General features: G+C 35.7%; 1 protein-coding gene across 2 annotated transcripts in view; it reads right to left on the bottom strand.

Annotated features, from left to right (window-relative positions):
• Positions 1–88: 88 nt before the first annotated feature.
• Positions 89–27,326, bottom strand: part of RASA1 (RAS p21 protein activator 1) — a 48,224-nt gene continuing 20,986 nt past the window's right edge. For both annotated transcript variants that reach the window (XM_064736866.1, XM_064736867.1), the window contains 16 exons: positions 24,633–24,753; positions 19,227–19,383; positions 18,375–18,462; positions 16,222–16,299; positions 15,000–15,157; positions 14,638–14,714; positions 10,660–10,832; positions 10,232–10,391; positions 9,907–10,049; positions 9,039–9,154; positions 7,845–7,931; positions 5,425–5,492; positions 3,767–3,855; positions 2,887–2,964; positions 1,635–1,769; positions 89–971 (listed from right to left, as the gene is read on the bottom strand). In XM_064736866.1, coding sequence (XP_064592936.1) covers positions 888–971; positions 1,635–1,769; positions 2,887–2,964; positions 3,767–3,855; positions 5,425–5,492; positions 7,845–7,931; positions 9,039–9,154; positions 9,907–10,049; positions 10,232–10,391; positions 10,660–10,832; positions 14,638–14,714; positions 15,000–15,157; positions 16,222–16,299; positions 18,375–18,462; positions 19,227–19,383; positions 24,633–24,753 — 1,812 coding nt within the window. In that variant the 3' untranslated portion in view covers positions 89–887. The remainder of the gene's footprint in view (positions 972–1,634; positions 1,770–2,886; positions 2,965–3,766; positions 3,856–5,424; positions 5,493–7,844; positions 7,932–9,038; positions 9,155–9,906; positions 10,050–10,231; positions 10,392–10,659; positions 10,833–14,637; positions 14,715–14,999; positions 15,158–16,221; positions 16,300–18,374; positions 18,463–19,226; positions 19,384–24,632; positions 24,754–27,326) is intronic.

The following is a 27,326-nucleotide window of genomic DNA, read 5'->3' as shown; positions in this document are numbered from 1 at the left end:
AGGCAGCTTAATTTATTTTAAAAACTTACTTTTCACTTATAAAAATATTTATGCTAGACTTACAGTACAAAAAAGACCAAACGATACCTATTTTATAAAATGGTTTAATGAATGCATGCATGTCTGATATAATGATCAATAAATTTACTGAATTCAAATTATTTACTGTTGTAAACATTTTACAAAAGCATTGTGATTTATCTGGATATACAGTTCTTTATGGAAGAACTATTCAGATGAATCAGTGGCACATCAAAAAAATAAAGCTGACAAGACCCATTCTGCATATTCTCTTTCAACATCATTCCAGCAAGAGAAACAGCATGGTATAAAACATGTACAGTAAAGGTGGTTCCTACCATAACATCAAATTCTGGAAACTGTAAATACAACTTAAAAGTGGTTGAAACAGTCAAAAGTCATAATTATTGTAACCAGTCAGAAATTACAGTAAGAAATGTTATCCAGTTAGTTATAGGTGGTTGTCAGAACAACATCTTTCTTCTCATGTCAGTTGATAATTCTTTTCCAATCAGACAGCAAAAACTTTGGCAATCAGAGGTGCTGAAAATTTCAAAGTCCTAGACACAGTCACAGCATTTTCTCTGCGGAAGGTTAACTGTACACCAAGGCTCAGAGGTTGTGAAATTTCATTGTTTCCAAGTGGAAAAAAAAAAAAGTGCAAATGTCCTGCACAGATAGCTTTAAAAAAATCTGCTGGTACAATCATTCACCAACAGGATCTTTGTTTTCTTTTTGCATAGTTCACACATCACTGGGAATGTGACAGGGTGTGCTGTTTTTGGCAAGAGCAAGAAGGAAGTGATACTGGTGAGAGTTGCCATGTTGGGCATGCTGGATCCATGCAGAATTCAGGTAGAGAGCTGCTACCTGATGTTGTTAGACACCGAATACTGATTTTGTTTTTGTTGTAGCAGTTCAGTAATGGCCAAAAGCTTCTTAAGAACATGCTGTAAAAAAGAGTGAGTCAGTAAAACTACATGTTAGCTACTGAAGACAGAAAAGGCCTGCCTGAGTAGCATTTTCAGCATCAGTCTATCAGACCTGCAACTTGAAGTTTAAATATATTACTAAAAAGAGAAAATGTCTGATTCCCTAGCCAATAAGGGTAGTCTTTAAACGATATTAGGGACTTTGCCTGTCCTCCCATGGATGTTCTTGCTTCTTTGTGGTTAACAGGAAGGCAGAGGAAGTGTACAGCTAATACAACACGCTATTAAAATCTGCCAGCAGTTTTCCAAGCATACAAGTGTACTGGCAAACTAGTAAGCAGAAATGAGGTATTAATAGAAAGCTAAAGAAAGTGAATTTGGTTCTCAACTGAAAAAAAAAATCCAGATCTGAAAACTAAGACCGAGAGAGTCTGTCAGAAGACAGTAATTGTGTGGATTTAAGGCTTCCTCCAGAAACTTAAATAAAATAAAACACCCAAAGCTAGTTGGTTTTGTTGCATGGAAGAACAAAACTATGGATCAAGTATTTCTTTCACAGCTAATAACACCATGGTGAAATACATCATCATACTGCTAACAGAAATACCACAAAAGAATCCATCAGTATGGAGGACTAATTCCTGACTCAGCACCCACGACCTACGATTTCTGTTAACTCACCTGCATCACCCCTCGTTCATTGCTGAGTGTCCGAAGCTCATCTGAGTGTGCCACACAGATCTCATGCAAAGCTGCCAGGTCACGGGAGAGGTCAGTTCGAGAGTGCTCTGCAGTGTCTGGAAGCTCAGGAACATTCTTCAACAAAGTAGAAGACAGCAGATTTAGGGTGCCAAGTCCAACTTGGGTCTTTCCAGCTAAACCTCCAGTCCACCCTTCTATTATTTATTATCTGTTTATTTTCTTCTCTTCACAGGCATGTGTTTTGTGAGGATACTGCAATTTGTAGTGCTAGGAGAATTCTTACTACAAGATCTGGTGTTGCTCTACCTTTGAGCTCACCAGAAACCTACAGCATTTTGAGACTCAAACCCTCTAAATGAAGGGAAAATCCAATCCATTTGGGGCTTTTTTAAATCTAAATGAGAGAAAAGCAACAAAATTCAGCAAAATCTGCTGTTATCTGTCAAGTAATTCATTAAACTGATGATAAACCAATAATGCTGCAATTAAAACAGCAGCATAATCCAACAGGTATTTTCAAACCAACAGTTATCAGAGACCTCATGTAAAATCTGTCATTTAAAGAAAACTGATGTATCATAATATGCAGAAGTTGTGATTTAATCACAAAAGGATGACATCTGAAACCTACCCACATGCCACCTTTTTTTTTTAAGTGTTCTGAGATATTTTCTAGGACACTTCTTAAAATTATTAATTCAGGATGCTTAGCATATTTTTTTTATCTCACTTTTTAAAATGAATTATTGCATTTAAAATACTTACATATAAAACATGACCTAAATCCTGTTACAGCAATCACACCCACAAAATAGTCACATTTCATAAGAACAGAGTGACAGCATTTCACTTTCAAACTACAATATGTAGAATGCACAGAGTGAAGCTTTTGCCAGTGCTAACTGAAATTCAACCTATTTTTTAAAGAAAAATTACTTTCAGTCTCTGATTAAAAACATGTTATATATAAAAATTTCTGGTTTAAAAACCAGAAATTTCAGCTTCTCACATTTACAGAGGCACTAAATCAATAAAATCTTGCGCAGATAATTGATGGTTTTAATTCCATATGACAGACCAGCAATTTTTAAATAAGTATTAAAAAATAGATAAAAGCATTCAAAACTATGTGGCAGCTGATGCATTACTGAGCTAGTTAATAAGAGGTGCAAAAATTTTTAATTTACAATTCTGCTATGTAACTTCAGCAAACATTTTTTTAACCACTTACCCCAAGCTCATCCAAGAACATGATCATGCGATGTTTGTTGCTCTTGATGAATGGATTTACCCCTTCCATATATGGCTCCTAATAATTTTTAAAAGTATTCATTAACAAATCATTGCCAAGATAATTGTCACATCTGAGATGAACACAGTGCAGTCAGGCAAATGACACTGCAAAACGAATATATAAATAAAAATATCTTTTTTTCTAGCGTATTTCTAATGTCTAGTGTGCTGGCAGTCAAAAGACTACAGAATTTGGTTTTCTTGTATTCAAAAGATAGACAACCTGTGATTCAGAATTCTTCTTATACATGCATACAGACAGAAGTTTGTATCAAGGTGAGTGTCTCTAAATACCTGCTTGTATGGAATAGATGCTTTGTGTTCAGAGGTATCATCAGGAACAAGTGCTTTCTTTCATGTTTTGTCATTAACTCTTACATTCCAAGTTCGGTGTGTCAGAGAAACAGCCTTCTCATACCAGCCTGAAGTCATGTTAATTATGCTTAAGTCAACAGATGTACTTTTAGCAATGTTTCAGCCTGGAAATTAAGACCAGTCACTGCTGGCATTCTCTTAGTGTTTTAATAGAAACTTCATTGAAAGCTTGGGCTTATTAGTGCAATAAATACACTTGACTTACAGTTTTCATTGTCTAGCAGTATGATAGTATAAACAGGACAGCTTTGAAGTGCTCTACCACAGAAAACACCAATCTAACAAGTGATAAATGCACGGTCAAAGTAAAGAAGAGGCAGTCATAGGTTCTGCATGAGAAAATAGCAACAGATTTTTTGCATGCATTGAACAGGAACATATGAAAGGTATACTGGAAGCACAGTTCTCTGTAGGTTGTTCTCTGTATGTAAAATTATATTCACCTTAGCTCCAAATTCAACCAGATTTGCTAAATTCTGCACAGACTTGGCGACCAGCGTCAGTGTTCTTGCAGCAGTGGGGGAAGGAGAATCTGGCAGGAATGCAGAGTAGACAGTCACTGGCCATTTGATTTAAAATTAACAGCAGTAACATGAAAATAAATTCTTTTCCCATTCATATTTTTATTGATTTTTTAAATATAAAACAACTGCATGTGAAAGATATCACTTGGTAAAGTAAAATATATTGCTTTTGTAATGTCTAAAAGCCATGTTAATCTGATAATCTTATTTTCTGTAACAGTAGCACAGACCAAGAAGGCAAAATAAATGTTACTAAGAGTTAGGTGAAATGATAACTGTTTGCTCAAAACTTGAGTTTTGCTGAAACTTGTTAAAATATTTACCTTTGAAATTAAAAAAAAAAAAAGTTTACATTTTTCTTATCTGCTTAAACCCACATCCCACATAAGTGGGCACTGACAAGTTACTGACAGCAGGAAAACAAAGTCAATGTTACATGTGATCATAGCCTGTATTTCTATGAAACTCTAGTCTGTAATGACTGTGACTATAAACACTTCACATTAAACACTGAAGTCAGAATTTTTCCAACAAGTGATGTTACCAAGAAAATTACTTTTCTCTCCAGTTAAGGTAAATGGCTTGGTTGAAAACATTCCACTGACAAGGTTTTAGGATTATATGGTCTGTAAGTTTCCCTTAACGGTAGAGGAGAATACTAGCTGGAGGTAACTCAGCAGGATTGTAATGGACAAGCTCAAAAGGCATTACTCAAAATTTTTAAGTAGTTTTTTACACCTGCAGTCACATGGCAACCCAAGTTAGGAGGGTACCTAACTTGCAAACCACACAAAGACAATAGAATGCCAAAGAAATTATCACTTGTTCCAGGCCATATTTCTCAAATGCTTTCTCCAAAGTGTATACAGGAATGATTGTTCTGTGAGAGAAAGGACACAATCCTTCTCATTTAGTAGTTTAAAGACTGATGATACGAAAACAAGCCACATTGTCTTAAAAACTGTCTTTGAATAACGAAAAAAGCTCTCCTGAACCGTATTTTTAAATTTTCTCCTATATTCCCTATTTTTCAGCCTTTTTGAAGGCCATCCCTTTCTCATCTTTAAGATTCTATATCTAAGATCTACTGTATTTAATGGCTGGAAGCCATCTAAGCAGGACATTCAAATTATTCATGAAAAATTTTCTAGGTGCACAAATGTATTCCAAGCTCTGTAGACACAAACCAACTTTAATCTTGTACATCTCAGAAATACCACTGCATTCAGCTATTAACTCTGGCACTGCATTGTATTGAAAGTGATGTCTGAAGTTCCCGTAGTTACATTTTTCACAGTGTTAAAATACATTAAACATTGCTAGACTTCACTCAAAATTTTATTATTAAATATCACAGTAGATGGTTTTTTTTACTTTAAATTATACTGTAGGTATCTGCAATCAACCTTTGAGGGTGAAAAGCCTATACCCTAAGAAGAAGTTAGCCAAATGATGTGGATAACTTGACTTGAAACACAGCATTCAAAAAAACTTCCTATTTTGCTACATTAGATGCTACAGTGATTTCATGTCTCCTGCTGCATAAAGTATAGATTTGATCTGAAGCACATAGTCACCTGAGATGATATTGAACATCCTTGGATTCAGGATAGCAGGACAAATCAGTCGAAGAAAAACAAAGCCACTGAAATGAAATAAAATTGTGTTTTGTTCAAAACCATTAGAAAATACAAGTAAAATTCTGTAGTCTTTCAGTAATAAAGACAATGTGGGATCTTGTTGAGACAAACACCAAGAAACTAGCCTGTGCTATGTAAAAATATAAATCAAGATCATCATGCTGCGATTCTAGGAACTGCAATGAAATCTCAAAGAGAGGCACACTGATTTCCCAGTAAAGGTGAATGAACTGTTTAATCATGTAGGAGGAAATTAATTGCCAAGTAATTATGAAGCCAATCCCTGACCATGCTTGTCTCAAAAAGGACCCACCCTTGGTCTCTGACCTCCCAAAAACATCTCCACTGTCTGCTACTGCATCCATCTCACAGCCAGCCACTTCCCCAGGCCACTCTAAGCTGGAGAACAGGAGTGGATGAGCAAAAAGATCTCTCATGTCAGAACACACCTTTAGGTCAGCTTCAGCTGATCCATTATCCTGACGATCTACACTTCAATAGAAAAATGAGGGATCTGCTGCTTGCCACTATGAAAGAATTGCTGCCATTTTAAAAGCTGGAAAAAGAATGCTCTGTTCTAACTGCAGAACTAGGAATTCTTACAGCAGGAACCCGGAATAGGTTTCAGCAGCATGAGAAAAATCTATTTTCCTGTTAATACCAGAAGTAAAAATCACCACTCATGTTAACCTCAACTCTAGCTAATTGTTGTATAATGAAGTGACATACAGACCAATTAAGTCAATCTAAAATATCTGTAATTTTATCCTTGGACACCACCAGCAGGCTGGATTTCACCACAGCAATACCAGAGCCTGACTTGTAATGAAAGGAGGAAGGGAACTTTGCCTGTTGTAAAGTACACAGTTAGTCCATGTTTCTTTAAAGAGACAAATATAGTGATGTTGATGCACCTTCTGTAAGTCCAAGATACATGTATGACAGAACATACTAGGTATCTTTAAGAAATACCAGTTATGGGCTGGTAAGAAAACAGTTCTTGGCAAGAGGTTAAGCTAAAATAATTTTTGTGGTGAGAATTCAAAGCTACAAGTCAGTAATTAATTTTGAAGTCTTGGCACATACACCAGTCACTCTCTTAAAAGTGCCCAAAATTGAAGGCCAACAAGGTACACATCTAGCAGAGACCCTGCTGATAGGGAAGATCTGATATTCCTTACCTTTGTCAACCTGCCTAAATTAGGAATGAGCAAATATCTATAATGGAGTTTTAAACCAGAGAGAAATGGTAGCACATTATGACTGATACAATAGAGAAGAGATACCCAGATATCAAAAACTGTCCATCTGGCTCTGAATATTGAATCATTCTTAAACCAAAAATAGCACAATGGAAGGTAATAAACATCACTGAAGGCGGTGAAACTCCACTCCAAAGAAAAATCTCTAGTATCCACTTGTGAAAATGGAACACCACAAAAGCAAGTGACAAAATATTTTAACATCCAGTGGAGACTACTGGGAAAACAAAGTGAGCTGCGTGTTCACTAAGGAAAGCCACATGGTCCTCTCTGGAGCTGGGGAGGAACAGCCAGAGATTGGACCTGGGGAGGAACAGCCAGAGAAAGGGAATTCACTACTGACCTTTACAGCCCTCCAGCAGCTTAGCCCTTCAGAGTAAAAGAAGCTCTCAAGTAGGAGCAGTCTCCATTTGAAGGCAATGCCACTTCACAGAATGAAACACATAAGGCTTCTGGTGTCAAAACGATAAATACAAGCCGAAGACAAATACTCTTAAAGATCCCTCCATGGGAGATTAACCTCAACTAACCATACAACTGCTTGACATCAGGAAAAGAAAAGCTGAGGCTCCGATACCCTTAAAATCCCTGCCACGTTTAGAAAAAAAAAGTGTCAAGACCACAGCTTTGTCAAAGGTTTTTGTTTGACCTGCCCTGGCAGTGAACAGTTAGAGTTAGTTTTGTATTGTGCTGGTTTAATAATGTAGACTGGAGTTTTGGTGGCTGGTGTGAGTTCAGAAGAGCCAGGTTCTGTAACCTCCAGCAGCATTTTCAGAGGAGCTCCAGAATATTTCAACATGATTAGGTCTTTAGTACTGTAAATTCAAACTGAAAACCATTAAGTAAAGCTATACTGACCTCTATACTATATTATTTTATTTTGGCAAGGCTCTAAGAACAAGACCAAGAATCCACCAAGCTCAACCTTTAACTGGGACATTGTGCTTCATTATCATAAATATCTTAAGCACTGCAGTAACCTGTGTAAGTTCATACAGTTTTGTCACTGAAAGAAACATAGATAAGCATACTGAAGTATGTCTCCAACAAGGCTTCAAAGAAAAATTTCCAGAATAAGGTTGACAAGTAACTTACCTAACAACCCTGGTTCTCATGGTAGTGTTAGCTGGCCATTTGTTTTGAACAGACTTCTGCAGGCACCCATAAATATACCTCAATGTCCTGCAGAAATAGTAGCCAATTACTCCTTCCATTAAACTTACAGAATCAAAAAAGCAGATCGGAAAGGACTTAGACCAACCTCCTACTTGATGCAGAACTATTATCAACTTTATATTAATAACTTAGACAAATCTTGAAATTATAAATTACCTCTTAGTTAAAGTTAACAAATTTATAAGAATTGTATTTTAAAAGTTGTTTTCAAAAGGAAAAACTATTCTGTGATCATTCAGATGGGAATTAAATGTTTTGTAACTGTTTACTTAAGTAGTATTCCCTTTTTGAAAAAAGACCGCTTTGATGGTTGAATTTTCTTTTTGTTTTTCTCTTAACTAAACAAAAGCATTTCTTTCCATACATGACATACAGTGAAAAAAGAAAGTTAAGCACCACAGCAATAGTTCTCTCCCATGAAAAAAAAAATAAAAGGACATTTGTGGTGTATTTCAGAAAATGCTGATCACTGCATCATATACTTAAAAGGACTGCAATTTTCAATGCTAACCTTGCCAGCACTAACACAAAAGAAAATTCCGTGCTACTGCAATGACTCAAAACTGAGGGTTTCATATACTTTAAAAGCTAATGACACTGTGAAAGGAAACTCTGTATTATCCACTTTATATTAGATGATTCAAATCTGAGGTGTGAAAATAAGTTAGTTTATCAATTAAAAGAAGCAGGGGACAAATAGCCTCTGCATTTCCCTAGCAGACAAAATGAGGCATAGAATGGTATCATTAATATGCTGTTAATAATTCGATCTCTATCTCAGAGGAGGAAGACTAACAAATAGACATCACTGTCTGCTAACTACCACCGTCTTCTACCTTTCTGTAAAAATATGAAATTAACTATTTTATTACTATTTTGTCCCTGATCTCAAGTCTTGTAATTACTCCTTTAAAAGAAAACCAAATGTGCCAGCCAGAGGCTTTTGTAAAACACTATTAATTGCCAGAAGCGTTCCTTTCCCCCATCAGTTTTTCTCTGTTTCTATACAGCAACATTAGGATAAATCAGTAAGAACATAACTTTAATGTACAATGTTATTCATGGAAACACAAGTTTTCAAATATAAATCTGAACAGAAAAGTGCAAACTTACGGGGGCAGTATCTCTGCAGCCATGAATATCTTCTCCACCAATTCTGAAAGTATACTGAGCAGATGTGCCAAATTAGTGTTTACATCTTCATTTTTTTCTAACTTTGAGGGATTTAACTAAAACAGAAAAAGAATATGTTTATTCTTGTACCTAGAACTACATATATATATATATACATATATATATAGTTTCTGAATATTACACACTGAGTAGTGTTTCAAAGCAAATGAAATATTGTGCAGTCGTACAAGTCTCTTACAGAAATCAATAATGTTTCAATAAGTTGTCAGGGAATGTGAAGCAACAGCTTTAAGTTCTAATATATATATATGTGGCTTTTATCAGCTTGGATATTCGCCATTTTTTCATCTGACTTTTTGTCTCTCTCAATCCAAATTTCTGATGACTCCCATCTTTTCCACAATGAAGTTAAAGTGAAACACAGGAGTTAGGAGGGTCATTTTTAAAAGAGTTTCAGGATCAGTAACAAGCATTTAATATGGAATTTTACAATTAAAACAGAAGTTCAGATCCTCATTTCTACAATATCTTGAGTGCAACAAGAGTTACCTAGATTAGGACATTCAGTAACAGCTGCAGAATCCCTGCTAAATGATTAAAAGAAATTTTGATTATAAAACTTAGTAAGTTTTACTATGAATAATGTTTGAAGCCAAAATCCAGGAAAACATATAAAAACATCTCTTAATTAATTCAGTTTCTGTATTTCTGATGTAAAAATGTCTAGTTCTAAAAAAACTATTAAATGTCTCTCCAACTAATATTTAATGTAAACACAATAGTTAATAACGAGTGGATTATTGGGTCAACAAACCAAAATGTTTAAAAACACAGTTTAAGGTATCACCTCACAGGACTGCTTGCTCTCCATGATCTTTAATATGGAGTCCTTCAGTGCATGATGAACGAAACTTGTTGCTGTGGCTTTCATATACTGTTCCATAAGTGTGCTTGCTAAAGTGGTGGCACGGAACAAGGTAGTAGCTTCATCTGAAAAAAGAAATTGGAAAGAGAAAAACTGAAAAAAGGAGACATGAAAAAGAGAGGAAGAACATGATTACTCTTTGACATAAGCTGCAACTAAAAGAGGAGAAAAAAAAGATAGCACCCAAACCCTTTCCTCCCCACCTGTCCAGAATTCCAGTAAACTTTTGTGGGATTTAGTGCAGTACCTTCCATGCTTATCTCTCTGTCATTTAGTGTTCGTAACAACAAGGACTCAAGCTTTTCATGAAGAAAAATCTTCAGTAAAATGCCAGCCAACAGTGTTCTGTCCTGTCCACAAACATGTGATAAGGCATAGACTACATGAAGTTCTTTCTGGAGTATAAGCTGAAAGAAAAACAAATTTAAAATATTCAGAAATTTTTCCTTACATATAACAGTTTTGGAAAAAGACCACATATCTATATATCTATATCTATATATCTATATCTATATCTATATGTATATATATATATAGATATATATACATTGCTGTCACTTAAAAATATTATTTGATTTACAGCAACCGGTGTTACTGAGATCCCTCTCAACTACTGAAAAATATTAGTTTTGACAGATAAACCAGATAAATGGATGGTTAAACTTTAGTTCATACCTCTTTAAACTCACTGTATTCTTCTTCTGGCATGATCTTCTCCATGGAATATCGCGCTCGAACACGCAAAGATCCTGGCTCAATACCCTTTAATGGTACATAGGAACTGAGTTGAAACCACTCATCTGTTGCATGTCCTTTTTGTAATCGGCTTAATTGGCAACGCATGAACACTTAAAGGAAAAAAAAAGCATTGTTCAGGTAGGTTATCTCCACCAAAATAAATGCTACTATTAAATAAAAAATGGTTTTATTTTTAACATATCATCTTATTTCAGGAAAAAAATACCAGCAAGAGTAAACAAAGTTTTTTATCAATATATGAATTCTCTCTTCAATGGCTTAACAGTGTCCTGTAAACTGAAGAAAAAATACGTGGCAATCTGTAAAACAATGCCACATGAATATTGACATGGCTTTCCTTGTAACACCCAAGTAGGATGCAAATCCAGATAACAGAAACTAAAATACAGGTTAAATCTTTAGAGTTCACTACTCCCTTTCCAGCCTTGCACTGACACCATGATCAGGATCTGCTCTGTTTATGATTAAGAGTGCTCCTATAGTATTCCCAAACACTGACGTATGTTTTACTTTTATAATAACTCTAGTCTAAGTAACAGTTTATGCACATTACGTTAAAAAAAGTGTTCCCAAGCACTTGCTGACTAGATAATGAAAGTCAGCTCAAGAATAGCCAAATCATTAAGTGGTGATGATGCTACACTAAAATTGCCAAGCAATGACTGTAATGCAGCTGAAGTCTGGGGCAGCAGCTACAGCAGCTGGGGGGGAAGACAAGCCCATCAAGACCAGCAACGTGCTCCCTAGTGGAGGGGTGTTCCCCACAAAGAAAGGGCCAGGCACTTGCAGAGGCAACAATGTGCCTCTGAAACACACTCGCTCCAAGAGGAGTCCGCAAGTAGTTTTACATTTAGCCTACCAGTCTGCCCCTCTCAGTCAAACACCTTCTCTTTCCATGAGAAAGGTATTTGCTTTTACTTTCCGCACATGAAAAAAACAAAAAAGTCCATAAAACCAAGAGCATATTTTTTTTACATTTCCGCAAAGCCAGTACACACTGTCCACAGTTCCAGCAGATTGTCCCAGTGTTGCAATACATAGCAGGATAATATTTAATACTGGAACAGAAGTATATTATATTTATAATGCCTCATTCAGGACAATCCTGCTGCCTATTTCATAGTCTTTGGAGCCGATGAACTAATAAAAGTTCATGCATTTATTATCAGTCAGCATGAAAAACAACACATCACCACCTGCTATTTATCACCAGTGCAGATGGAATGTGATAAGCCTACATAATAAATTTACTTTCTTATAATACTTCTCCCTGGCATCAAAACTCAGTATCCACAACTAAGCAATGTGCTCTTCTTCTTATTTGCTTGCACATATAAAGCACATGTACCACAGTGAGACAAATGGTGAATGAACTACTAGAATAAGCTGATGATTTAGTTTTTCCCTGTGGTTATTGTAGCACTTCATAGCTATAATATAAATAATATGACTTGACTTTGATTTTAAAAAATCATACCAAATATCTGTACAGGGACTGAAGAATAGTTATCAAAATTTATATTAAATTACTTTGAAGTAGGAAGACTTTTTTCCTGTGTATAATGTTACATTGAATTGGTAGGCTCCTTTCAGTAAGAGATTTCTATTCAATATGAATTAATTTGAAATTAAGCACTGCAGTGCAAAACCAAACCAGAATCTCCATGTCAACACCTTATGGTATTGTCCTTTGAAATCTAAAAATTCAACTGTCAACAGTAACAGACGAAAGTCTACTAGTAAATTCTAGGACTTAGGATTTTTCAAGCCATATTATATATTCATGTGAGTAAGTCCTTAAGTAATTTACAGTTAGAGAAACAGAAAAAAAAGTTAATATAATTGATGCAATTGCTGCTGAACTATTTAGTATAATTTCTGACTATGTGGAATGCTTAAAAAAATCCAAAGTAACTACAGAACATTCACAATAGACAAACTTCAATGTAATGACCTGAAAACTCAGGAAATATTTTAAAATACTGAAAAAGATAGCCTTCATTCATGTGTTACTTTGGTATTTAGGTTTTGTGTGTTACAATGAAGGAACAAAGCAGTGAATCCAACAATTACATTTTGGACCTTTAATCTGCATTAGATGGAAGGAAAAGCAAGCAGAAAAGGTGAGTTAACCCAATTAATAACTGGCAAGATGAATAGCATCAGCTGTACAGGACTGCCACTTCATAGCATTCCACAAGTAACATCTGTGGCTGAAAAGGAAAGGAAAGATGGTTGGTTAAGGAAAGGAACCAGTTATCTTGCTTTTGATGAGTTACAGGTTTATTCTGGCAGTGCAACACAATGTATGTCAGAGAAATGTGATTTAACTCATTTTACCCCAATGAACTTCACATACTTCATAGGGCTCAGGATGTAAGCAGAGGTGTATGTTCATTCAAGTTGACTTAGTGTAATCTTTATATCAAAATGAAAGAGTTACGCTGGATTATGCTTATGCTGTAAGAGTGTAGATAATTGCAGTACAGAAATTCAGCCAATCCTGCCCCTGACCTAGAACACGAAGCCTTCCATCACCTGAATGTACAAAACTAACAGCATCTCCTTAATCTGGACAGAAAGGAGGAAACTACAAAAATACTTTCGAAGAAACTACTGAAGTATCCCTCTCAAGAACTACCCTTTTAAGATTCTTTTCCTAGCCAAGGCTTAGACAGGTAATCAGTTTTCCAGCTCAAGTGAATTCAAGACCAAGTTCACAACTGCATTTATAGCTCCTTAATCTATCAGAGAGAATGTACCTTTTATTCCTCCTGCTATGCAGAAACTTTTCTAGTGAGAGAAGGAGAAAGAGATCTGAAATTGAATCAGGTTCTGCAAGACCATGCAAAATGAGTTGTAAATACCTACTTTGGCTAAGGTTTCCCTACAGATCTTAATAAACCCCAGAAAACCAAAAATCAGTAAATTAGCTCTGGTGTAAGTTACAGACCAGTAACACAATATATGCAAAGTGAAAACAATTGCACTAGATTATATATACTCTGACTGACTTGGAACAGACAGCCTGGAACATAATAGAAAAATCCTGGAACAAATGTCAAGAGGACATGGAGAGCCATCCTGCCCTGCAAGGAGCAAAGAGGGGGCACAGGGCTGAATCTGCCCCAGAACAAGTATATTGGGAAACAAGATACAGTGAAAGGGGGAGGGGGGGGAAACTACAAAAAAAGAAAAATAAACCTAAAATTATTGTGTGGGAAGACACCTGACCTAGAAAAAAATTCTACCTAACAGCTTCAAATTCACACTCTTCAAACTCTTCTTTTTTTACTGGAACAGAAAGCCACATTAAAGAAGCACTGATCTGGCTAATACAAGGAGAAGAAAATACAGATCCTTTTCCATTCAAAGTGATACTAAGATAACCTCAGATTTAAGCCAAAGTGTGGTAATAAGGGAAGAAAACAGATGCGGTAAAATGGAAAGAAAAAAAGGAAAGGTTTCTTCAGAAGCTGCCAAGATTATTTTTTTAATGAAGAATTGCATCTTTCCCTGTCTCATGGGAAGCAATCAAAAACCTGAAAAGAAATTCCATGTAGTCAGATTCCATGGAACTTAACATTTTATGTAGCAGACCAATAAAGAGAATTTCTCTTTGCTCTTGCTTTTTGATAAGCACATTCATTATCTAGCAGTAGTTACCATAGCAGCAAAACTATGTCAGCCATACAGGACTAGAGCATAGTGCATTTTATGACTAAAATCAGTGAATGGAAATCCAGTACCAGACATCAAAAACATACACAGGCAGTATGGTGAACATAAAAGCCTACTTAATTCTCTTGTGACAACCCTTAACAAAAACAATGATAACTACACAAAGTATCCATTGTTGTAATGTATAAGCATCTTTTACCAAAGAATACTTACATATATCTGGATCTTTACTTTTCTTTGTTTTGTTACTAAGACTTATCTCAAATCTATTAATATCAGATGAAAGATCACTAGGAGAAAAGAGAGAGAGCCTTAATTAATACTATACATGGCTGGCATTTAAGCTTTTCCTAATTTCATTTCAATCCCCAGTTATCATTATCAGTGACTTAAATAAGCAAACATAGGTACCTACAGAAAATTCTGCCCATGCAGAATTTGTCTGAAATTGCTGCTGTATAAGCACATATACAGTATTTTTTAAAATACTGTAAAATTATAAACAAGTGTTAGGAATCTTAAATCCAACACAAACAGAAAGTGAAATTCACTAATTCAAGATAATTAAAACTTACTCAAAGACAAATTCTTCAGACCACACAGGGTTCTGTCCTTCCCTGATGTGTGTTTTTGCTACTTGGACACTGTTCAGGTAGATGTTACAATATGGATTTGTAAAATGCTTTACTGGGAGTGTATGAGCTTCTTCTACATGCAAAATGAGACTGCTGACCTGAAAAAAACAAAAATTTATTTTTTTGTTGCTGAAATACAAAGCACATTAATGAGTTATTTTAATCCTCTATGCAGAGGCTAATGTGAATACTGAATACCAAACTCCTTATTAGAACAGTACAGACCAAATGTATTGGAACATTTTAAGAAGCACAAGGAACAAAGTAAGAGTAACTCAAATAACTAGTGAAAACAAATATTCAGACCCACGTTTTTAAGGCACCTTGGAGTTACTGAAATGGAAGACTGGCACTTTGAGTAAGAACCATGAACAATTCCAAATACCATGGATTATTGTTTGGTGCTTTCCCAACAGAAATTCTCTTGTGCAACACATTATATTGTATTCTTCTATGCAGATAAACACTGTCTTTGCTTCTCGAAGAAAAGAATTCCCTTTTTGTTTGGCTTTTGCACCCTGAAGCTCCCAACTGCACCTGTCACTTTATCTGTAAATTCACCTAATTTAGTTCACTTATTCAGAAGTATCCAAATTTCTTTAATGTTCACAACCAAACAGTTGTGGTTTATTACTTTTTATTCACTATTTTATTCCATTCTCTCTCTACTGCCTGTAACAAGTAACTACATTCAATGTTCCTCAGATTAAATAATATCAGAAATTCTTAAAGTATTTCCCTGTTATTCTCCAATCATTACAGACATAGCTATTTCAGACTGATTGCCCTCTCTCTCTGAAGAAATTATGGCATGTATTTTCAAGAGACCAAGAGAAATTAAGACACAAGCTTGGCTCAGCATGTATATAAAATGAGTATCATTTGTTAAATAACATGTATTTACATGTAACTAAAATGTAAATAATGGGTATTTTATGTATGTGTCATATAATTTTTTTTCACATTTTTTGTTGACATGTTGTATGAATTTTTTTAATTTCCCATGTGAGGCATATTCAAAAAGCTGCTGACTTCTTTAGACTTTTATTTAGGATTTACTACTGTTGAATGGAAAAATCCTGAGAGTTATTAATATCATTTTGCACAGAGGAGACAAAATACTCCTCCACATGCACCTCCAACCCCACAATATCAGCTTCACCTGACGCAGACGTTTATTTGATGTTCCTGGACTGGATTTTCTTAAACTGCAAAACACCTGCAGAGCTTTCATCCAGTCCTAAGAGAGAAGGATGCAGAAGAATGTAATGAAAACCAAGTCAGATACAGCATCTTGCAGTGGAACAGACATATCTGTATAAAGTATCTGAATTTTCCCTTTACCTTGGCATAACCTAAGTTTTCTGTAATTCCACAGTACAAAAGACTGAATATTAAAGCAAATTTATTATCATTACTAAGCAAAACCTCATAAAGAATTTGCAAATCTGAACCATCTTCTCTTTCAGTATTATCAAGCATTACTAATGGATATACAGTGTGACCTTAGTCAATTTTCCAGTGCAGTGATACTACAAGAAATTGCAAATTGTATATAAAATTAAGAAAAAGTTGTTTACTTCTGAGAAAATTGCATTCAACAAGCCAAACAGGTCTGATTATTCTCTCCAGTAGTCCCACATGGCAGTCATAACACTGTATAATTCAAACAAAGACTGAACAATTAACAGAGAAATATAAAGCATATATTCAACATTCTCCAATTTGCTTTCAGAAGGTGGAAGACGTATTATAGCCTCATTCACTAGTCTTCCCAACCATTAAATCCTGTACATTTCTTGCAAAGCACAAAATTTAGGTTTTGACCAACAGTCTTCTCTTCAGTCAGTATCTCAAAGATATGCTATCTACTCTCAAAGTACAGTTTAACAATGTCATTAAAACCCCCACAACACTGCTTCACTCATTCTTCACAGCATCTTCTGCATCTTAAAAATACAGAAATACGTACTGCATCTATTCTCAGTTTTGTGAGTTAGGCTTCAGTTTTCAAATCCTTCCAAGAAAAAGCTTTCAGCTACACCCCACCAAGTTTCTATTTTTCTATGAAATGGTAGAAAGTAAAGAAAGCTGAGTTTTCTCAGCTTTGTTATCTCTTTGTAGTTTTCTGGGCCAAAGCCATATTATAAAGAAATCTGAAACAACTGTGTTCTGTATAAACACAGTGAACAGCTTGTTAAGCAGTTTCAAAATCAAATTAAACCAAATTGTTCAGGAAACAAAACAGGACATTCTATCTTCTACACATTCTTAATTACTTTACTTTTTTGAAAACAAAAGATTTTACAGATATGACAAAAATTAAGAAGCATGGAATTTAATTTATATATTCTCAATTATGATACAGCATACTGCCTCTCCAAGTCAATACACTGACAGTTGTATGATGAATTTCACTACAAAATTCTTATGTCATCTCTCCAAATTTAATGATTTGCATTAACAATTTTTAATAATTTGCATTAATTTAAAAAGAAAATCTGTGCTTTCCTTTATACACAGAACATAAAAAATACTATATAGACTTCATGCTCTGATGAATACAGTCTGTTATGAGTGCTCTAAAAAGCTTTCATGTCATTCAAATAACATCAAATGCAAACCTTAACTTCCAATGTATACATCAGAGCTGTGAACTTGCAGAGCTTAAAACTTAAACAAGAACACACTATCATTTTAGATACAATCTACTGGTAAAATCATTTCTCTGAAGTAAGCTTCTATCCCACAATTCTTAATCAGTGAACATAACTGTTAAGAGAGCTAGTAACTAAAGACACCACATAAACCCAGAAAATCTTACTCTGTGCACCATCAGGCATGACTACCAGTTTATATACATGGCAAATGACTGGAAAAGACAGTTCTATACACTTTGGTCACATACATGCATTAGCATTTTATTTATTTCACTCTGAAGTAAAACTCTAACTTACTGTGCTGTGTTTTATAGCATGGAAAAGACCTGGAGAGTACATTTTTTCTTCTGAATTGAACTATGTCAAAAACCATGTATGTTCTCCAGAAACAGGTAACAGAAAGTAATGGAAGTTCTGCACATGGGGCCTGACTGAAATCTGTCAAAACCAAAACCATGAAGAACAGGTAATACAGGTGCTGGATTTTCAGCACCAACCTTCCCCCTCACAGATCTGCTACCAGTTCATTTTAACACCTGCTGTGTAACGACTAAATATTTGTGATATATTTGCTTCCTGCTTCAGAAGGGAACATCACTGAACAACACAAGATTTAAAGTTACTTTTTTTACACGCAGCAAATAGAAGCTCTCACCTGTGCTTGTTCTGGAGTTTCGCCTGCAAAGTAAAAGATGTAATGCTCTTCACTAAAGTGCTGAACTACTATCTGAAAACAGTTTGGCCTTAAAAATAAAAAAAAGAAAAACAAAAATTAAATTTAATTAATCTTCACATATTAACAGGCACCTTCACTTAACCTGTGCCAAAACAAAGTTTACACTGAAGTAACAGATTTCTCCTGTTTGTCTGTAAGGTGCATTGAATAACTACATCAATGTTTGTTCATCTACACGTTACCACCACAAATGGAAAGAGAAAGACTTCCAACAAGATTTATCAGATCTTTAAAAACTGCATTTTGGTTTTGAATATATTGTGTCATTTTAACAAAACTACAGTACATGCAACCTGCTTCAGAACACTGACACATTTTTAGAATGGTGTGTACTGAACAAGCATGTATGCTGGCTTACAGTTAAGGCAAAAAAACCAGCCATCTCAAAACACTTGTGAACTCTCTATTCCTAGAGTTTAAAAGCAGTGGAAGTTCAGCATTTTTTCACAACCAGTTAATCATACAAAAAGGATTTTTCTTTCAAGAAACAGTATTAACCTAAGGAATTCCCTATATGAATGTGTCCCACAGCTCTTATGACCAGTAAGACATGTACTAGATCATACTCAAAACGCTTGAGTGTGTAAGTAACTCTGAGTATAGTAATTGTGCAAAAACAATCTTTGAGGATGTTTACTTATATGAACTAGTACAATACTAGTACTTGTTTTTAAACATAAAAAATAATGTAGAACACTTCGAATTTACAAAAATTCTTTATCTCATTAACTCTTGGTGCAACAGGACTAAAAAAAACCCCAATTGTCCTACCTGCCAAATAAACTGTCATGTACTCCATAGACAGAACACACACTAAGGTCTATTAGTCCTTTGGGTTTTGTGGCTCGTTTTTCACTTTCAAAATAAATAAGCTGGGCATCATTTCCCTCTAATATAAAGTACAAGTTTTTCCATCTCTTTCCTTTACCTGCACAAGAATCAAGCAAATAGTTATAATACTGTCTAAAACAACATGTAAATTTTGTAAATTAGGAAAACAGAAGAGGGCAGTAAAGCTTTTGTCAAATTCCAAAGAGAAGAACAATGTATAGATAATCACACTTGAGTTATAACATCAGTATACACATTCCGTTCTATACAACATGTAACTAAAACCAGATCCTCTTCACAGATGCAGGTAGAGTTGCAAAAGATTCTTCAAACATCCTCAGTGCTTTCAACAATATTATGAAAGCCTATATGAGTTGCCCCAACAATGAGCTCCTCTCAGTGTTATGCCTGTATCTATACAGATTGCAAATAGCGACAATGTGGACCCCATTCATTAGACTTTTTTTTTATGAAATGGACTCAACATTAGAAAGCTGCTCCTAAACTCTGACCATTGATTGCATTACAATACCTTAAAACATACAGCTGAAGAACAGAAATGGAAATATTCTATATCCAAACTTAAATCAGAATCAACCTGCAAGCACAACCATATGTAAGAATCTGGCAGGTTCCACTTGCTGCAGAGGAAGGTTCTTTGAATTACAGCAGATTAGGAGCATTCTGCAACAAATTAATGCTTAAATCAGAGCACCATTTAGAAAAAAACTTTCAGCCTTTATTTCACACTTCAGTCATCATATATCCACTGGGGTCTCAATAAACTAGTAGCAAAATTGTTTTCAAAATACAAATTTAACACTAATTTATTATACTATGACTCCTAGGTGGAAGAGTGATTTTATTGCATTTAGTCCATATACACTATGTGCATCCTTCTACAAGACTGTACTCTAATTTGCCTCTTTTAGCCTAATTTTTCCAAGCCATTCCCATTTCACTCTTTATTCCATGGCATCTCTCTACACCTCTCAGAATAAACATTCTCAACAATTGAGACGCTTCCCTTTTTCTGTTCAGACGGTATAGTTTGGAGTGGGTGGGGGTTTTTTAATGTCTCTTGTATTAGGCTATATGTAAACTCATACCTTCTTTCTTGCATTTGGTCACTATCCAGATTACCACCTGTAAATTATCCTTCTTGTCATTTGCAGAAATCTTGTTATTGATACCGTTTTTCTGCATCCATTAATGATGATTTTTCCAAAAAGTAGAAATATAACACTCGGCAAGGGACCAGCTTCCTCAAAACTTCAAAGACTTGTTCAATGGAAACTCTTCAAGGTAATACTGAAGGTTACACTGAAATAAGTCAAGCTGTCAGCTTTTAATGTGCTTATTGCATGCTATGCTGTGTTAGCATTAGAACCCTAAAAAGTCATTATATCCTTTGTATGGCAGACTGTGCATATTAAATTTAAGAATGAAAACATACAACCTGACTTGGAATAACAAAATTAAACCAACTGTTTTCTGCAGTGAATGTACAGATTTACACTATTCTAGCTCTCTCAAACCTCTATCAGCTAGAACTTAGTGACTTCAACATTAAATACAAGCACTTTATTGAAAATATATTGCATTTCATGATTTTCAATGCTACCTTTGACAAGGATGCCTAGTTTCTGTGCTGTGCTGATTTTTTCAGAACTGTCAACCTAAATTTTCATACTGCATGTAATTTCATGTATCGCATTGTTCTACTCATCTACTACTTAAGGAAAGAGATCCTTCACACTCCTTACACACTTTCTAGAACCTTTTGCCCACTTCAATTTCTCCCTTTCTAGTACCGCTAAATTCATTAAACTCAGCTAGAAGGTGCTGATCTCTGCCCTCTAGTGACCAACAACTGGGCACAAGGAAATGGAACAAAGTTGATGCAGGGAAATTTCAGGTTAGACCTTAGGAAAAAGTTCTTCACTGAGGAGATGGCTATTGTTGGGATTTATAAAATTAGAGAGTTTTGAGAAAGTGGTTAAAAAAGCAGACCTCAGACAGCAGACTTGTGAACACTGCTAATACAGGGAAAAGTTTTCTAAGCAGTAGAGCACACGTGAGAAATAGAACAATAAGCTCTTGTGATTTGTCTTTATAGGTTGCAACAAGGTTATTTAATGTATATCTTTAGAAGGTTAGTATAAATGAGTCTCTGTGCTTTGTCTCTCATCAACGAGCTACTGTGTTAGAAAATAAGTCCCTATTGTGTTAACTACAATTACGTGTGTTTCATATGATTGGATAGAATTATTGTCAATATGTTTTGCTCTATGTGTGATTAGCTGAAACCTAAGCTGAGATGGCTTTATGCTACCGTGTAACGTGATGGTTCTTTAGCATTCTATTTGAATCACAGAGCTGTGAACATACTGTCTCCATTGTCCTAACAATGTACTGAGACTGATGTGTGAAATATACAGCTCACGCCACTGATTCAGATTGTCCTGTCTCCATTCGTGCTTGTAAATAGTTTGCTGACGGCAAAATGGTGCCCCGTGTGAGGAAAGTAGACTAGGATAAAAAAGAAAATAGTGGAAAATCCCAGCTGCTGGAGACCCAGGTGTTAATCAAGAAGACTATACCATCCCCCTCGTAGCCTGCAGCTGATGTGTTTGTAAGTAATCCTTTTCTAGAGAGCACCTAAGTGACGAAAATAAGAAATCATTTATCTAAAACAGAATGAAACGTCTTTTACCGGCTTGAGACAATGTTACAGGAAAAAGGACATTCAGATATCTCAAAAACTGAGCTTAAAAATTTACTCATCTGAGTGAAAGCGAATACTCAAAATATAAATTTACAGTCTGCTTTTACCTTTGACTTTTAAGATCAGATAAACTACAAAATCTAAACTTGTTCTCTCTCAAAAAAGATGAAAGTCTAAATGTATTATACCTGCCTCCAGGGCTTTGCTGGAGTGTTTTAAACAAACTGATACTAACCAAGACAGTTCTAACTCACAAAACAAAGTGTCTTGCTCAGACTCTTTAAATCCAAGTAAAATAGAGTTTGCATCCCTCTCAGAGAATTTATTGGGTGTATCTCCAGACTCTGTAGACAGTGTTGCATCCCCTATTTCTTCCAAGCCTTCCAGCGTCCCTGCAGTCGAAAACAGCCTTCTGTCCCTCCGAGAAAAAATAAACTCTTGCAGCGTCAAGGAACCTGTTCAGACTTTTTGTTACGTTCCAAGAATGTGAAAATTTTTGAAATTTGTTTGGAAGAGAGTGTAAGATGCGTAGAAAAGAGAGATTAAAAGAAGTTTTGTGATAAAGAAACTGTGTGTTCTAAAATTGTACAAGCAAAGACAGTAAAAACTGATTTAGAGTCTACTTTCATGAAAAAGATAGAGCAAATGCAAGTTATATGTTAGTATTGGTAGACTTTAATTGTTTTTTGTCATGCAGATTTGCCTGTGGAACAACCAAAAACAAATGTTTGAGTGACCTTAGCCAAGGCAGCCGGCTCAGATACTATATGCTTGTCTAACTCAGAACCAGAAAAACCTTTTTCAATCTGTCTTGTTGGTGTGCCAGTAAAAGAACTGCCTTCTGTCAAAAAACAATCCAATGGTAAGCCAAGTAGAATTGACAATGAAAACAATACCTCATTGAATTGGAATGTTTGGTCCAAAAAACTTCCCAAGGCAGCATCTGAACCTCAAGAATTAGAAATCCTTAGCTCTTTAACCATAGATTTTTGCTTTACTTCCATAGCTAGCGCCTGGCGAAAAGGTGATCCCCCAAAGTACAATGTTAATCCCCATTATTTTGCATATAGAAATTTGAGTTTTTAGTGTAATTTTTCAAACAGTTGAGATGTGCTTTCTGAGGCTGATCAATATCCATGGCAATTGCCAAAAAAGTATTGGTTCATTTGTAGAGACAGAGTTTAGCAAGGCATTCCAGCACACCTTGAAGGTGGCCCTTGAAGCATTAGAATGCTCACTATAATTGCACCCACTGCCAAAGCAGTTATAAAAAAGAAACAAAAGAGAATGAAAGCTGTTCCTCATTATGAAGAGAACTGTTAGAGTGATTTTAAGCCTTAGAAAGCTGCCAGAAGAGTTTCAGCAGGTTTGTTTTTACCCCAATTAGCTTCAGCAGTGGCATTGAAACAATTAGACCAAGTTAGATGCTAGCTGAGCAAGCAAGCTAATGCCACATCCTCTGCAATCAGTGATATGTTAACCGATGTTGATAATGTTAGACATGCTACTCTTCAAAATAGAGCAACAATTGATTTTCTTTTACTGGTACAAAGGCATAGTTGTGAAGAATTTGAAGGACTGTGTTGTATGAATTTGTCTGATCATTCTGAATCCATTCACAAAAGCATACAAAAACTGAAAGATTTGACAGCTCAAATTAAAAGAGATGGCAGTTCCTAGCTAGATGATTTGTTTCAAGAATGGAGCTTTGCACCTTAGCTAAAGCAATTTTGCAAGATAAGTCTTTATGTATTAGGTCATCTAGTATTGATATTGATAGTAATACCCTGCATACTTCAGTGTGTGCGGCGAAGTCACACAGAGAGGGGGAATTGTCAACAGAGAGGGGGAATTGTTGGGATTTATAAAATTAGAGAGTTTTGAGAAAGTGGTTAAAAAAGCAGGCCTCAGACAGCAGACTTGTGAACACTGCTAATACAAGGAAAAGTTTTCTAAGCAGTAGAGCACACGTGAGAAATAGAACAATAAGCTCCTGGGATCTGTCCTTATAGGTTGCAACAAGGTTATTCAATGTATATCTTTAGAAGGTTAGTATAAATGAGTCTCTGTGCTTTGTCTCTCATCAACGAGCTATTGTGTTAGAAAATAAGTCCCTATTGTGTTAACTACAATTACGTGTTTCATATGATTGGATAGAATTATTGTCAATATGTTTTGCTCTATGTGTGATTAGCTGAAACCTAAGCTGAGATGGCTTTATGCTACCGTGTAACGTGACATTTCCTTAGCATTCTATTTGAATCACAGAGCTGTGAACATACTGTCTCCATTGTCCTAACAATGTACTGAGACTGATGTGTGAAATAAACAGCTCACGCCACTGATTCAGATTGTCCCGTCTCCGTCTCCGTTCGTGCTTGTAAATAGTTTGCTGACAGCAAAAGCTGGTCCTTAGAAAAGGGTATGCAGGAAATGCTCACAGCCTGTCAGGTTTTAAGGACTGTCCAGATAATGCTCTTAGTCATGTGGTTTAGTTTTCAGCGGACCTGCGCATGATCTTTATGACTCCCAGCCAGCTTAAGATACTGCATGATTCTATGATCCTTATTTGCTTTTTGTTTTCCTTTAAAGGAATAATAGAGGCAAACATAACTCACTTTTTTTCAGAAGATAACCTTTTTTGACAATATTTTTATAAAAAGCATCCTTTGTTTTCCGACGAATTGTATTGTAGATTTCTTTTCCGTCCACTGTATCATTAAGCACTTGTTCTTGGTGCTAGAAAACATGTCAGAAAAACATACTTTAAGCTCAGAAATTGCCAACTATGAAGTTGCAGTCAGGATGATCTTACTGAATGCTACCTAACTCATTACTCTTGTTCTCTCATGCATTTAACTACAGCATTCATTTTCATACAATACACATGCTAGAAATGTATTATAACTCTCCATATTTTCCAAACTGAAAGAAAATAGGGGTTTTCAATACAGACAATCTTCTACAAAGTAAGTCTTCTCCATGTAAAAACAAAAAACATGATATTTCACCGTGATTTCACTGTGTTAAAATTTATGCTAGTCTGAAGATTTATCTAGCTTGTAACTGTCTTCTACCAAAGCTCAGAGGCCTGACATATCATGGATAAACTCTGAAGCAACAAAAATGGTGCAGATCATAATTAAAACCGACTCAAAGTGGCACAGTCCCCCATTAATCTCTTTAGAACTCACATGTTGTAACTGAGCAGAATTCAGGACAAGAGAAGAAAGGAAGAAACAGGAAATAGAAAAACTGATAAATTCACACAATAAACGGTAGCATCTAGAAATGCAAGTAATAAATATGACCGAGCTAGGTCTGACTTTACTAAGTAAGCTGATGAACAAAAGTTCTTTAGACATAAAAAAACCCAAGAAAAGCAAGACTATAAAGTAGTAAGGACATCGCTGAGATGAAAAGACATATGCACTGGTTCTTACATAATATTCTACATTTCTTCCTGTGCATATATCTGTAAGAATTATGATTTTGATCAAAACAACAACAGCAAGATGAAAAATAATTTGGTAATACTAATAGGAATTACAGGACCTACAAAGGAAGCTATATCCATATGTTATGAGATGATAACATAACATAACATGATTATCTATCAAGATAATGTTTTTTACATAAGTGCATAAGGAGTAGTGCACTAAAGAAGACATCTAGTGGCAAATACTTTTAAGTAAACAGCATATCAGACACAGGAATTCCACCAGATTGACTTTGAAATGATGCAAAACTTTTAAATTCTTTTTTCCCCCTCAAAAACACAGAGTATGGTGTTACATGGAAGGGAGGTGAAGCTGAACATTAACTGCACCACTGAGCACTACATTTTTAAAATAAAGTCACAAGTGCATCTGGCTAGGTTAAAAGAATCTGAAGTACTCTCACATGGAAAATGAGTCAATAAAGAGTTGATTAATATAGAAACTGTAAGTTTCACTTCTGTGAAAAGCTAAAATGAAGACTTATTGCCATTACTAAGAGAAAAAATGAAAAAAGTTAGTAATTAAATTTTCCAAGGAGCAGTCTCAGAATTCTTACTCACTTTCTGACCCAAGCACATTACTGAGCACAAGTTAACGGCAGGAAAGAATGGGGAAGCACCAAGGACACAACACAATTAGCAGAATAGGAAAGATTGCAATAACAAGGAATGTATCTCTTAGTGAAACACACCAGTTACACCTGTTGATATTTACAGAAAATGAGATGTGAACAGCTGAGTCGTTCGTTGGAGGACTGGGCTATGAACAGTTGGCTATGCCAACATACTGGTACCTCATGGATGGACTTAACTTCTGACATGGCAGCGCCTAAGGTGCTGTGTTTTGGTTTTGTGACTGTAATGGTATTGGTAACATAGCAGTGTTCTGGCTTTTGTTGATCAGTACCTGTACAGCCTCAAGACTTTCTCCCTTTCCCTCTCTGCCCCTTTCCTCAGTAAGATGACTTTCCAGACAATATGCTAGGAACAGAGATAGCTAGGACAGATGATGCCAATTTATTAGAGAGATACTCCCTGTCATGTAACATCATGATCAGCAATAAGCATGGGGGCACACGGAGGTCTCGGAGAACATCTGGGCATTAGTTTACTTGTGAGAGGTGCTGAGTGTTGCCTTTGTATCACGCTTTCCTTTGCTTATTAAACAGTATTTATCTTAACCCAGGAGTTTTTTTGCTTTAGCCCCATTCCACAAGAATAGAGAATGAGCAAACAAAGGTGCAGGTGCTTAGCAGCTCACTAGGGTCAACCCACCACAGAAAATTACATGTATATTCGTTAAGTGCTTTCCAGAGGGAAAGGGAATTATGCATAACACGGTATTACTCTAAATTGTTCTGGTACATGTTCAAGAAAGCTGAGCTCACACCAAAACTGGTAGCAGCAAGACAACTATGAAAACATTACAAAGAGAAAGGATCAGCTTCTGTGTGCTTAGCTTGGTGAACAGAAGAAATGCTCTCATATTAATAAAAAGGATGCCACAAAGGGGTATGAATTGCCTGCAACTCTCTTTAGGGAGGACAGGAAGAGAAAATTTCTGATTTCCACTGAAACAGGGAAGCTTGGGAACAGAAAAAGAAAAGAATAGGTACGTAAATTTTACAACTAGTTAAAAGCTCATGAAAAGGTAATGATGTAGTATGCTTATCACTGGTGATCCCTTAGAATCAATTTCTGCTATGGGGTAAGTGTGCTGCACAACAAGTGCTGCAGTCCCAGCCCTGCAATCACTCCTGAAGCTTTTTGGTGTGTATAGGTTTCCTGTGAAAGGGAAAAAAACCCAGACACT

The sequence above is a fragment of the Zonotrichia leucophrys genome, chromosome Z (assembly GCF_028769735.1).
Source record: "Zonotrichia leucophrys gambelii isolate GWCS_2022_RI chromosome Z, RI_Zleu_2.0, whole genome shotgun sequence".
Classification (NCBI taxonomy): Eukaryota; Metazoa; Chordata; class Aves; order Passeriformes; family Passerellidae; genus Zonotrichia; species Zonotrichia leucophrys.
The sequence above is the reverse complement of the archived record's forward strand: the minus strand, read 5'-3'. Positions and strand labels throughout refer to the sequence as shown.